This window comes from Eubalaena glacialis, chromosome 4 (genome assembly GCF_028564815.1).
Source record: "Eubalaena glacialis isolate mEubGla1 chromosome 4, mEubGla1.1.hap2.+ XY, whole genome shotgun sequence".
Taxonomy (NCBI): Eukaryota; Metazoa; Chordata; class Mammalia; order Artiodactyla; family Balaenidae; genus Eubalaena; species Eubalaena glacialis.
The window spans coordinates 60478018-60492701 of NC_083719.1; the positions used below are offsets into that span (position 1 = coordinate 60478018).

The 14684-nt window shown below is 40.0% G+C and overlaps 1 protein-coding gene across 1 annotated transcript in view; it reads left to right on the plus strand.

Moving 5' to 3' along the window:
* The window catches only part of IQGAP2 (IQ motif containing GTPase activating protein 2), a 283554-nt gene that overhangs the window by 243666 nt on the left and 25204 nt on the right, over window positions 1-14684 (plus strand). Inside the window, exons 23-28 of the mRNA XM_061189375.1 lie at window positions 2853-3016; window positions 5197-5421; window positions 6656-6796; window positions 7146-7230; window positions 7657-7889; window positions 10248-10380. Coding sequence (XP_061045358.1) covers window positions 2853-3016; window positions 5197-5421; window positions 6656-6796; window positions 7146-7230; window positions 7657-7889; window positions 10248-10380 — 981 coding nt within the window. The remainder of the gene's footprint in view (window positions 1-2852; window positions 3017-5196; window positions 5422-6655; window positions 6797-7145; window positions 7231-7656; window positions 7890-10247; window positions 10381-14684) is intronic.

Here is a 14684-nt window from a genome sequence, read left to right on the forward strand (position 1 = left end):
ATTCTTACTACAACCCTGGAAGCCATCAAAAAATAATTTACTGATATTCCCGTATTACATGTGAGAAAACTGAGACACAGCCAGTAAACGGTAAAGCAAGGGTATTGGGACCCTGGCAGTTTGACTTAAAACTGCAGTCACGCTCTTCATGACTACATTATACTGCAGTTATCAGCAGAAACAGTATAAATCTAATAATAGCATAAGCAGATGCTGTCAAACATGAAAAAATTAAAGTAACTGTATGAAAAACAGATCTGTACCAGAACCAGACTGCCCTTCTTTTGAGGAAGGAGCCAGAGAGTTTGGATTAGGGAAATGGGATTCCTTTTTTATTTCATTATTTCCATGGCATGACTGTGATCTAAGTGAACAGTAATTTTCCATTGCTTCAAGAGTGTGGGTGAGAACTAAGCTGAACTGGTTACGGCTGGACTCTGTCTGGTGGACTAGCTTTTTGTTTGTTTGACCATTGATCAACCTCATCCGCCCACCAGCACATACAATTAGTCCCAAAGGAAACAGTGAGCGATAGTGAGAGATAGCAACGAAGCCTCCCCTCTCCCCTCGGCAGGTGTCCCTGGGGCCGCTGCTGGTGGCAGTGATTCCGTCAAGGCGTGGAGATGCTTGAATCTTTGCTTGAGGACGTCGCTGGCATTAGGTGCACAGAGAACACATTACCCAAAACATAAATGAGGTGTGGCTAGCCCCGTTGAGAGAAGAGACGTTAATTTTGGTAGAGCTGAGAATTCTCTACTTAGAGTGGATTGGAGAACAGGTGTAGTACTCCAGATGTCCACCATGTGGCAGCATAGAAGGAAAAATGTTAAAACAGAATTGTCCATGGAATCCAGTGCTTAACAGCTTCCTTTCCAGAAAGAAAGGGGGCTCGCACTAGGCAGGGAAGGTTTTTTGTCTGCTGAAATTAGGTTAATAGTCATCCACCAGTTAGAAATTTAATCTTAAGCATTTATCATTTTTTTTATTAATTTTTATTGGAGTATAGCTGCTTTACAATGTTGTGTTAGTTTCTACTGTACAGCAAAGTGAATCAGCTATACGTATACATATATCCCCTCTTTTTTGGATTTCCTTCCCATTTAGGTCACCACAGAGCATTGAGTAGAGTTCCCTGTGCTATACAGTAGGTTCTCACATTTATCATTTTTGACATCCATGAACTTCCAAGTGTATGAAGCTTCTTCAGGATTTAGTTTTCTACTATTGGATTTTGATAGAATTTGTGTCATTTAGGAAGGTGAAAATTTAGTCACTGGCCTAAGATTTGTATAGTTTATCCTGTTATGTAAGTGGAGGCTCATTAATAGGAAGGAGAAAAAGCGTAGGAGCGTGTTTAGAATAATTCCACAAGGTTTATTCCCTAAACGATCCAAAACTGATAGAACCAGAGCATGACCATTCAGTTGTACTGAGTGAAGTGTCAAAAAATCATTTATTTTTCCTTCACCTTTTCTCCTCTCTGCTTTGGAGACATTAACCCAAGACCAATGAGGAAGCTATAAAAAAGCAAACAGCGTGAATCCCTTTCGCCTTTGGAAATTCTTAGCCAAAGTAGCAGGTCAGCTAGTATAGGTTTTGCTATGGGCTTGTCTCTTCTGTGTGAGCCTAAATTTAAAGTTTTTAGGTCATCTGAGAGGAATGAGGCTTCTTCGGCTTTAGAGTAATTTTCCTTTCTCAAAAGCCCATATGCTTAGTGTGGGAAAAGAATCAACCCAGAATGCTAAGAAAAAGGTTGTCCTGAGCTGCTTATTCATAAAATTTCAGCCAGTCATTATGAGCTTGAAAGTAAATCTAAGTGGTAAACTAAACTAGAATTAGGGTTTTCTTAAAAATTTTAAAGCCAAACTGCTTGAGACTCTTAGATACTGGTTTCCATGTATGGAAAATTTTCTTTTCTCATCGGAAGGAAGATGAAGAGTAGGACTATCAAATTTCTCTGTCACCTTAATATTATATTTTTTCTTCTAACCTCCATCTGGTTGGTGTAACTCCTTCAGAAAAACCACATTACCACGAAGACTGGTGCTACATCTCTTGAACTCCATCCTAAGCTGAGCTGCATGTCAATTTTTTTTTTTAATTCTTGTCCATCTTTAAATTTTTTTTAAATTTAAAGAGATTCTCTCTTCAGATACCAGGTCTATCAACCACCCCCCTCTCTCTTCTCTTCTTTTTATCTTAGCCTTCTGGGGTGATTCTTTTCCCACACTAAGTATATGGGCTTCTTGTCAGGTTCTTCTGGCATTTCCCCCATGAACTATCCTGACCTTCACCCCTCTGTTCAGCCTCCCTGCCTCACTCCTACCTTCTCATGCTTTCTAAAGCATCATGGCCATCCCACTGTCTCCACATGTAAACGTATCCTTTTCTTTTCCTTTCTTGTCTCAGAATATGGGATGTGTTTCCTTCTATTCATTCATCAGTCCTTCTAGAACAGTCTATTTAGCTCAGCCCTTGGTCCCTTCTTGCCAGTCTCTTCGGATACCAGATCTATCAGCCACCCACCGCCTCCTGTGTTTCTACAATAAATATTACTGTATGGCTCCAAATGGTGTAGCGTGTACATAATACAATTATACTCCATTAAATATGTCATGATATAGTATATAAAATTTAAATCCTACTGTAACTTTCTAGTATAACTTCCTATAGTTTAGTAGTAGTATTATCTGCTACCGTTTAAAGTCTTAATATGTACCAGATACTCTTCTATATGCTTTATACATAATAAGTCATTAAAGTGCAAGGCACTGGGGACTCCTCTCTGCTTTAATAATATATTAACATATAGTTTTGTGTGGGGGGTGTTTCTTCTTCTCGCTTTCCTTCAGACAAATCCTTTGTACCTCGCTAAGCTGATTTTCCAGATGCCACAGAACAAGTCAACTAAATTTATGGATACTGTTATTTTCACCCTGTACAATTATGCTTCCAATCAACGGGAAGAATATCTACTCCTCAAGCTTTTTAAAACTGCTCTGGAGGAAGAAATAAAGTATGTATATAAGTATATATGTAAAAATACCAATACCTTTTGTTAGTGGCGGCTATCTCTGATTTACTAAAATAATTTTAAAGCTATTCTTATAAGTTATTTATACATATTAAAATGTATCAAATTTCTTGAGAAATTGCCACATCATCATAGATATATTCAGGTACAACTTTCTCCCAGCAGTGATATCTTTTCTAATGCCAAATTCACTTTTGATTTTGTAAGTATACAAAGCTCTTTGAAAGTCAGTGAGGGCTTCCCTGGTGGCGCAGTGGTTAAGAATCCTCCTGCCAATGCAGGGGACACGGGTTCGAGCCCTGGTCTGGGAAGATCCTGCATACCGTGGAGCAACTACGCCCATTCGCCACAACTACTGAGCCTGCGCTCTAGAGCCCGCATGCCACAACTACTAAAGCCCATGCACCTCATGCTCTGCGACAAGAGAAGCCACCGCAATGAGAAGCCCGTGCACCGCAACGAAGAGTAGCCCCCGCTCACTGCAACTAGAGCAACCTCGCGCGCAGCAACAAAGACCCAATGCAGCCAAAAATAAATAAATAAAATAAATAAATTTATATTAAAAAAAAGTCAGTGAGAAAACCTAATTAAAATTATGTGAGTAGTAAAGCCATAAACTGAGGATAATGATCTCTGCTAAATAGTTTTTCCTTCTTACTGGAATTTAAGCTGCTGCTAATTTATTTTTTACTCAGTTAATGTAAAAAATGTGTAGGCAGCTATAATGAATGGGGGTGGGGGGGAACCCATGAGAAATGCCCTTAGCCAACTAGATGGATCTTAACTGTCTTCCTTACTTCTGGATCCCTTAAGCGATGCTAATCCTATAGGTCTCTGAAGCTATTAGCCGGGCACCTCTGCCCTCACGCTGTCTATAAGGCAGCATGAGAAATAGGATTCATGAGAAAATGCAATGCTATGCAGTAGAATAAGGTAAGTGCTAAATGAATGATAAGCACAGTGTAACAGATCAGAGGGATGGAAAGAAAAGTGCCAATACAGTCAATCGATAAAGATTGTATGGAAGAGGAAGGAGTTGACCCAAAACCTTGAAGAATATCTACAGTTTTTATAAAAAGAAATGGAAAAGGGAAATAAGGCACTATGGTGATAGAAACAGTATGGACCAAGGGGCAAGAAAGAAAGTAGATTAGTCTAGCCAAGAGGTGACTTAATTAGTGACCACCAGGAAAGGAAGGTTGGGCTAGATCATGGGAGACACTGAGTATAGGCCCAAGTGCTGAGGCTCTTTTTACTTTCTGGGAAGGTGTGCAAGGTTTTTGACGTGACCACATTGAGTTTTTAGAAGACTGATCTGCTAGCCACGTATGAACAGGATGAATTGGAGCTACACAGTTCAGGGGAATGGGGTGAGGGGCGGGGGCATGCAAAGGAAAAAGGCATAGATTAGATTTTCAACACCGAGTTTGAGTTTTAGGTGTAGAACATGTGGGTGAAATATTTCCAATATCCAGCAGAATATTGGAAATTCAAGGCTAACTCCCAGGAAAGAGACAGGGAGCATCCTAACTTGTATACCGTCACTCAGTATTATTATTAGTCTAGTTCCATTTTCAGTTCATTCCTGCCTTCTAGATTGGAATTAAAGCTGAGAAATTATTTTTAGATCCTTAAATTTCTTAAATAAGAAACACTCATCTTACAAATGATAACTTCCTTTTATTTTTTTTAATACAAAAAATTAACGGGAGATTCTGAGACCCACTTTATTAATGGACACTCAGTCTTCCAATAGCCCTGATAAATTAGAATCAGGACATGCATTGTAGATCCTGCTCTACAGGCCCTGTTACCACTGCAAACCTTTGGCCAAATAGGTCAGGCTTGTTGTCTAGTGATGGAGGCAGATAGAATGGTCATACTTAGAGAGAAAGCTTTGCCCTAACTTCCCACAAGTTTCAGACTCAGAGGTTGTATTACAAAAGACAGCATGTGGGCCATGTCCACCAAAAGTCTCCTTTGGCTCAGGTGTGCTCACCAAATAGAGACGGGAGATAGCTTCCTTTTAAATCACACCGTCTTTGATCTTCAATGGAGAAAAATACAGCCCCCCGAAGCCCTTGCCCGCCAGAGAGAATATACACTGTTTAAAACTCTATCCATAGAGGCAAACCATTTTGTTTGGTCTGGGCCTTTTTTAGATCAAAGGTGGACCAGGTCCAGGACATAGTTACTGGGAACCCTACAGTCATCAAGATGGTCGTCAGCTTCAACAGAGGTGCCCGTGGACAGAACACACTGCGCCAGCTCCTGGCTCCAGTGGTGAAAGAGATCATCGATGACAAGTCCCTGATCATCAACACAAGCCCCGTCGAGGTGTACAAGGCCTGGGTGAACCAACTAGAAACACAGACTGGAGAAGCCAGGTAGCAAAGCCTGGGCGATGCTGGTTTTCAGTTGTGTTTTATGATCATTTTTATGTGTATATTTATACATACTCTTAAACTCTGTCAAGCTCTGTTAAAAGAACAAAATTCACTGTGCAAAGTCAGTTTTCAATCTAAGATGTTGTCACCTCCCTTAACATACCCATGCAGGCCACATTCTTGGACTCCTGCTCATCTTAGTAGTACGTGGTATTTTCAGATTTCGGTACCAGTTGATTCCCAAAGCCACGATTTCTGTAGTTCTCTCCCTTGGTTTTTCTTTGTTGTTTCTAAACCTAGGCCTAGACTAGACATAGACCTCTTCACCTGATAATACCTACTTTTTTTTTTTTTTACAATTACCAAGTGAGTAACTTGAACATGCAAGCCTCAACAAGCCGGGTGGGATTGGCTTATTCTAGGTAGCGGTCTGTTGATCCAAGCAATCCCAGCTTTTAATTTCCTGCAAAAGGATGCCATGTGAAATCATTAAGATATGCACAGAGAATTACATGGGTGGTTGTCACAGCACTGTTTGTAATCACAGAAGTTGGGGAAGGTCAAAATATTTAGCTTTGGGGAAGCTGTTAAATAAATGTTTATGTAACATAATCGAGTAGTAAGCAACTATTTGGAATGGTGGTATAGAAATATATTTGTTGCCTGGGTAAACTGTTCATAACATATAGTTCTCGGTTGTAGTTTGGTACAGTGACTCATTTTCTGTATCAAAAAAAATATGCATGTATATACACACACGTAGGATCTATATGGGATGTGTATAGACACGAACTGCATTACACCCATATACACACATGCATAGCAGAGGACCAGAAAGTTATACACTAAAATAAGGAAAAGTAGTTGTCTCTGGGGTCAGTATTGTTTTCTTGTTGGCTTATATGCAAATTTTTCTGTAAAGAGTATACTGCTCTTTATAATTTAAAAGAGAGAGGGGGAGAGAGAGAGAGAAAGTTAGCTGGGTCTACATTACCTGGGTCTGCCTGTTATTTTGCCAGAAGAGCCCAAATGGAGAGCCTGGAGTCACCCTGCTGTTCTGGTGGCAGAGGGTTCCATGTGGGTTCTCCCCTGCCCCAAGCAAACATTTTATCATTGGAGTTGGTGGGCAAATTCTACTTCACGATACAAAGCTTGATGGTAGAACCAACGTGCAAGTATACACATGCTTGTACCTAAGCCCCCAATTAATCGGAAGCCCTCGTTGTGGTTTCAGCAACCTGCCTTATGATGTGACCACAGAACAAGCTCTGACATACCCAGAAGTGAAAAGCAAACTGGAGGCATCCATCGAGAACCTGAGAAGGGTCACCGACAAAGTCCTGAATTCTATCATTTCTTCCCTTGATCTACTGCCGTAAGTTGTATATGTAGCAGCTTTAGCTTTCTTCGCTAGAAGTTCTTGAAATACTATGTAAAATAAACCCCTGTAGTGAAGATAGGAGTTTTCCTTATATTGCATTTACTAGTTTAAAAGTTTGCCAGCATTTGCACTTTAAATTCATAACTGTTCTCCAAAGAGGGAACAATACAAAACAGCCCTCAGGTACGATCATCCGTGGCAGTCCTGTGATTCCGTTACCATCTCATTTTGTGTTTAATTTTTAGGAAAACTGCATGGCTTTAGTTGACTGGAACAATTGCTGTGTTTCTTCCTCACTTAGCCTTTTTCCATTATTTTCTTTTGTCATCTGTTTTCCATGTAGTTATGGATTGAGGTATATAGCCAAAGTACTGAAGAATTCGATCCGTGAGAAATTTCCCGATGCAACAGAAGATGAGCTATTAAAGGTAGATTTTCAAGGGTGATGTCACCATAGCTTCTCTTGGGGGTAGGAGCCAAAATTACCAACACACCACTTTGTAAAATTTTTCCCCTTATATGACTATTTATAATAAGCTACAAGTCTTCTATTCTAATGGCTCTCAAGATTATTGTTATGAGGTTAATTGGGAGTTCTTATACATTATTGAAGCTCTTTATATTAGAGAATTTGGGGGGGGGGGCAGTAGCATATTTTCACCAAAAATAATTTTGTTAACTATATTAGTAATGTGTGATTATATTCACTACCTTTACTTAGCTCCTTGTTAAGATTCAGATCGGAGAATGATTTGCTGTCTTGGGAAATGTCAGTTAATATTAACTTTTAAAAAACCTTCCAAACTCTTGAGTTTTCTCTCTCAAAAATAGTCTTTTCTTCTACATCACTCCAGATTGTTGGAAATCTCCTGTACTATCGGTACATGAACCCAGCCATCGTCGCCCCAGACGGCTTTGATATCATCGACATGACAGCCGGAGGTCAGATAAATTCCGACCAGAGGAGAAACTTGGGATCAGTGGCCAAGGTCCTTCAGCATGCAGCCTCCAACAAGCTCTTTGAAGGAGAAAATGAGCATCTCTCATCTATGAACAATTATTTATCAGAGACGTATCAGGAGTTCAGGTGAGAGGTATCGTTACCTTTGGAGAAACTTGCAAGATGGTGGGCAAGAGGAATGTGTGTTCTGTGCCCAGAGCTGGGCTTGGGGGCAGGAACCTCAGGGGGCTGCCTGCATTTCTTGTACTGCTTGTTGCTGTGGGGAAAGAGGAGGGAGGCCGAGCAGGCCGGGTTACTTCTGTCTGGTGTTCCCCATCCCCCCACCACCCCCAGTGCCCCTGTTACATTGAGTCATCCCCATATGTATGATTTCTGCTATTGACAAAAAGAAATATTTAATCTTCTTGGTATGCTATAGGCTTGTAGTACTTAGAATTAAAGAAATCAAAATAGCTAACTTCTGCTTTTCTGAACTTAAAAAGAGGGTATCATTTTGTCCATTCAGGAAAAACGTGTCCATTCAGGAAAAACTTGCCTTATCTGCATCAAACAATAGTAGGAAACTGAGTATTTGGTTTGGGATGATTGGGAGAATCCAGCTTCTATGTTTGTTGAGGATTGTGTGTGAATATGTTCTGTTCTATTCTCGAACATCTCTTAAATATACGTGTAAGACTTAAGTCTATTGACTTTATAAGCTCTCCAAATTGTATCACTGATCATTCCACGGGGATACGGGAGGAGGACTGAATCTAGCAGGAAGATTCACTCACCCTGAAGCTCTCTGAGGAAGCACGTTCATCTTGGCGTTCGCTTTCTCTTTTCTGCCGTTCAGCCGGTCATACAAGTATGACATCTATGTGGCCTCTTTCACGCCTCACTTGGAGAATAATTTCCCATTCGTCAGTTTTCCTCTAGATTAGTGATTTATCTGCTGACAAAGGTAGTTCATGATCATTAATCTCTTTCTGGAATTTGTGGCCTCTTGTGAGAAATTTTCCCCAAATCCTCTTACTATGGGAAGTCTTGATTTTCTCAAGCTGCTAATTTTAGTTCTCCTCACTGACTAAAAAAGTAACATCCATTTCTTGCAAATCCTTATCTGCTATTAGAACCTCTTTTTACTTCCTTTTTTCTCAGATTATTCCTACCAAACATCTATGTTTCCAACTCTTCTTCATTTAAAAGGAAATAAAACCAAAAGCCTCCCCTCATCTCTTAAATTCATCTATTTTTTTTTCTCTTCCACTCATATTAATCCTTTGTGTTCCTCAGCAACCATGAAAAATTATAACCAAAAAAGTGCAGGAAGACCAGTTGTCACGTGGAAGCATGGCTGCCTGCCATTTACCCTGCCCCGGCCTTGGGGTGGGAAGGCACAGGTCTTTCTGGTGTACAAGCCTTGGGTGCCCTTAGGAGATATACCAAGGATAATTTCAGGCATATGAAACATTTGCAGATTTATAGAATAAAATATCTACTCTACCTGTGCAAAGAATTCCTCCTAAACCATGATCGCAGCACACCTGGCTTTTCTCCATCTCTCTGTTGAAATTTGCTGCAGCTTAAAATAGCAGACTTTTTAGAGTCTGAGCACTGGAGGAAGGGAGCCTTGTATGTATCTGTGTGTCTGGTCTTAACAGCCTTTCCAGCCAGCAACTGTTGTCTGGATCAACTAAGAGTACAGTAGGCTTAACTTCAATTTTTGTCAAATTGGTAACAGAAACTCTGAAAGGGTGTTGAAATCCCCAGGAGTTTGTGCCAATTAAAGTAGCAAATTTGACTAATTGCTTTTTGAATTGTTTTCTCTACAAAGACTTGATTCTTAGATCAGGGAACATCAGTACTGACATTTTTATTTTATTTATTTTTTTTTATTTTTGGCTGTGTTGGGTCTTCGTTTCTGTGCGAGGGCTTTCTCTAGTTGTGGCGAGCAGGGACCACTCTTCATCGTGGTGCACGGGCCTCTCACTGTCGCGGCCTCTCTTGTTGCGGAGCACAGGCTCCAGACGCGCAGGCTCAGTAGTTGTGGCTCACGGGCCTAGTTGCTCCGCAGCATGTGGGATCTTCCTGGACCAGGGCATGAACCTGTGTCCCCTGCATTGGCAGGCGGATTCTCAACCCCTGCACCACCAGGGAAGTCCCAGTACTGACATTTTTGTGTAGATTTCAGGGGGCATTTTTAAAATCGTATTTTTTAAATGACCTGCCCATAATTTGATTACCTTGGGTCGGTCACAGGGCCTGAGGCCCTAAATGCTCTGTCTGTTCCTTTCTGAGGACCTGGGTCCAACATCCAGAAACATGGACTCATCTTCGAGGTCCAGAGCCAGCCTTGGAAGGTGCTGGAACAGGTCCCCTGAGGTGTGCAGTAGAAAACAAAGCACTAGCCATCACTGAAGATTTCCTCACCATTTTGATAAAGCCATTTTATTCACAAATTTGCCTCTGTCTTAAGACTTTTGGTTTTTTTTCCTTTTTTAGGAAATATTTCAAAGAAGCATGTAATGTCCCTGAACCAGAAGAAAAGTTTAATATGGATAAATACACAGATGTGGTGACAGTCAGCAAACCAGTCATTTATATTTCAATTGAAGAAATCATCAGCACACATTCAGTAAGAGAGGCTGGAGGAGGGTCTTAGCAATGGACACGGGGTTCAAACGTCTGCTCTTGAAAATGTTTAGTTTCTACAGGGTGTTACTGTAAAGCATGTGCTCCTACTCATGTTCTTAACCTAAAAAAAACTTGAATTATTTATTCCCTGACCCTTATACATTGACTAGTCTCCTTTTCCCGAACAGGAAAAGTTTACTTTTGACATGATACATGTATTCCCTGACTCTTGTGCCTTAGGAAAACTCCTCTCAAGCAAGGAAAGTTTATTTCTTCCGTGATCCAGTTACGGTCAGGTGGTGAATGTGCAGTTTAAGCCCCGAGCCCCGGCAGCCCTGGTATTTTCTCCACCCACCAGGGCCACAATGCCTGGACCCCAGAGTCAGTCTCTCCCCCTTTCAAGAATTCTCTTCGCATTTCCAGTAATTTTCTGAGAAAATGAGAATGCTCCCTCTCTTCTAATGTTTGGACATAAAGAGGGGGGGGATAAACAGGCTGCTCCGGGTTGGGGAAAAGAAGACATACACCCCACACCCCAACAATAGCCGCCTACAAAGAATCGCTTCTGTTGTTCTGGGAAACCGCATTTCTTAGAACCAGGCACTGTCAGTCTGCTATGTCATAATGTCTCCCTCTGGTTCACGTGCGGATATCACCACCATCAACCAGTAGCCTGTATTAGGTGCATTTTGAGGGCAGGGCAGTTTTCTCGGCATGGTGAGGTTCTTTGTTTGTTTGCTTAAGACCAAGTAGAGCTTATTTCCTGAACCAGCTAGGTTCTTAAAGCATAACCTTTTCAAGAACAGTTCTGGACATGACTACTCCAAGCTAAGTCCTGAGGACATGTGAGAAATCCGCCCAAGACCTCCAAAATCAGAACCTGCATTCTCACAAGATTCCAGATGACTCAGATACACACTGAAGCTCAAGAAGCCCTGGTTAAGGATGCACCCAGCTTCAAATGATACACACAACTGGCGGAAAGCACGACAAATACACACCTCTTAAAGGGCCAGCCCCTCCCCCCCCCCCAAACCAGATATACTAACAAGTGGCAAAATTGGCTGCTCAAAATTTCAGTCTTCATTATTAAACTCTTCTAAGTAACTAAACCTTAAATATGGGTTGGAAAGAAAGATTGGATCTACTTTTGATTTCCTTCTTTCAGGGTTGGGACAGGGAACCTCCCTGACATTTGCAACAAGCTCTCCATCAGTGTTTTGAGTGACCCTAAACAAAAGCAGATCTGAAAGACCAGATGAGGGAGTGAGTGGGTTGATTAAATAAAGAGGCTATACTTGTTTTCCCTATATATAAACACCCCAAATCACCAAGCAAACACATCCAGTATATGCACCACTTGCAAAAATAATTTTCTAACGAACAAGTAGACTCGTTCATATTGGAGCCACGACCCATTTATCTATTTTTTATGGCAAATTTTTCATCTCAAAAAAATGTCCACACATTGGCTGCACATGTGCTGAGGGCAATAGCCACATGCAGGAAAAGTGAGAGATTCTTTCCCAAGGAGAGCTGAGAGACAATGTTACTGTATTAATTTAGACTGTTACTCTTCAAGGAGAAATAGTCTGTTCCTTTTGTTAACAAGAGTTGAAAACAGAATCCAATCCTGGGAAACATAACTTGTAACCAGTTTGGAATTCCATCATGTGTGATGTTGGAAGCAGATGTAATAACATGGGAGAAATGTAATTGCAGGCAAAGACTGTCCTTGTTTACTGTCTGTCTCAAGTGAGGAGGTGTCCACATGCAGACACAAGCACGGCAGCGGCACGACTTGCCACGCCTGTGGCCACATACTTGTCCTTTGTTCTCTAAGGAACATGTAGAACATTAGCTCTTTAAGGAGACATTTTCTGGAAATTTTGATGTTCTGTCATTATCAGAATAAAGAGTAGAAGCTGGCTGCCTAAATCATCCCTTCCAGAGACAGCAGCCCATCAGATGTCCCATCTCTTCAGAGAACTAGAACATAAATTTATCCATCTTGCTTATTTTGTTCTTGTCTCTGACTTACCTTACCCCAAAATATCCTGTGTACTACTTCCAGATTTCACCGTGTCTTTCTGTCATCTGTGTTATTTATATAACATCTTTCTTTCAATCTAACCATAGTAGAAAAACTAGCATGTCTTACAATGGACAGAACTTTAAAAGTAGTTGAATATAGTTGCTTTCTTGAAGCTATGCATCTGAGGCCCCCTCTCCCTTTCTTAAAAACCCAATTTTTAAGTATCAGGGAATGTTAGGGAAAATTCAGCATTAAACAGATAACTCTCTCCTTCACTAATCTTAAAGATTAAAAGAGAATGGAAAAGGAAGTAATCAAGGCAGTGTTGTACTGGCATAAGGATAGACATACCAGTCAATGAGATAGAACTGAGAGTCTAGAAATCTTCAAATCTGTGGTCAATTTGTTTTTGACAAGGGACTAAAACAGTTCAGTGGGCAAAGAATAGTCTTTTCAACAAATTGTTCTGGGACAACTGGAAATCCACATGCCAAGAATGAAGTTGGACCCTTTCCTTCCACCCTATGCAAAAATGAACTCGAAATGGATCAGAGACCTAAATATAAGAGCTAAAACTATAAAACGCTTAGAAGAAAACATAGGAGTAAATCTTTGTGACCTTGGATTAGGCAGTGGTTTCTTAGATATGACACCAAATGTACAAGCCACAAAAGAAAAAAAAACCAAAGCAAAAAAACAGATAAATTGGACCTCCTCAAAGTTGGAAACTTTTGTGCTGTAAACATTGCCATCAAGAAAAGACAACCAAGGGAATGAGAGAAAATAATTGCAGATAATGTATCTGTTAAAGGACTTGGATCCAGAATACATAAAGAAAACCTACAACTCCATGGTGAGATAAGTAATCCGATTTAAAAATGGACAGCTGTACATCAAATGACACAATGAACACAGTGAAAAGGCAACCTACAGAATGGAAGAAATATTTGCAAATCATATACTGTATCTGATAAAGGGTTAATATCCAGAATATGTAAAGAATTCTCACAACTTGACAACAACAAAAAACAGCCCAATTTTAAAATGAGCTACAGACCTGAATAGACATTTCTCCAAAGAAGATATAGAAATGGCTGACAAGCACATGAAAAGATGCTCAACATCACTAATGACTAGGGAAATCCAAATCAAAACCACGATGATTTTGCCTCATTGTATAATAGAGACAGCCTATAAATCTATCATTTGGTTTGGAAAAATAAAAAAATAAAAACATGAGATACCACCTTACACCCATTATGGTGGCTACTATAAAAACAAAAACAAAAACCGGAAAATGTGTTAGCAAAGATATAGAGAAGTTAGAACCTTTTTATACTATTAGTGGGAACGTTAAATGGTACAGCTGCTATGGAAAACAGTATGATAGTTTCTCAAAAAAATTAAAAACAGATTCAGTTCTGGGTATATACTCAATAAAAAGCAGAGTCAAAGAGACATTTGTACCCTCCTGTTCATTGCAGCATTCATTGTACAGTAGCCGAAAGGTGGAAATAACCAAGTGTCCCTCGACAGATGAATGGATAAACAAAATGTGGTACAGACATACAATGGAATATTATTCAGCCTTAAACAGGAAGGAAATTCTGATACATGCTACAACATGGCTGATCCTTGAGGATCTTATGCCAAGTGAAATAAACCAGACGCAGAAAGACAAATACTATATGATTCCACTTATATGAGTTACCCAGAGTAGTCAGATTCAGAGAGCAGACAGTACAATGGTGGAATGAGGAGTTGTTGCAGAATGTATAGAGTTTTAGTTTTGCCAAATGGAAGAGTTATATAGATTGGTTGCACAATAATGTTAATGTACTTAACACTACTGAACTATACACTTAAAAATGGTTAAGATGGTAGATTTTATGACGTGTATTTTACTACAATTAAAAATAAAAACATAAAAATAAAATTTTTAAATGGGCGAGCGATCTGAATAGAGATTTCTCCAAGGAAAATATACAATAGCCAATAAGCACATGAAAAGATGCTCATCATTATTAGTCATCAGGGAATGCAAATCAAAACCAAAATGAGATAACTTCACGCCCACTAGGATAGCTAGAATTAAAAAGTCAGGTAATAATAAATGTTGGCAAGGATGTAGAATGACTGAAATTCTCATATACTGCTGGTGGAGATGCAAAATGGTCCAGCCACTTAGGAAATCAGTTTGGCAATCCCTAAATGTTAAACAGAGTTACTATGTGATGAAGCAATTCCTAGGTATGGGCTCAAGAAAAATG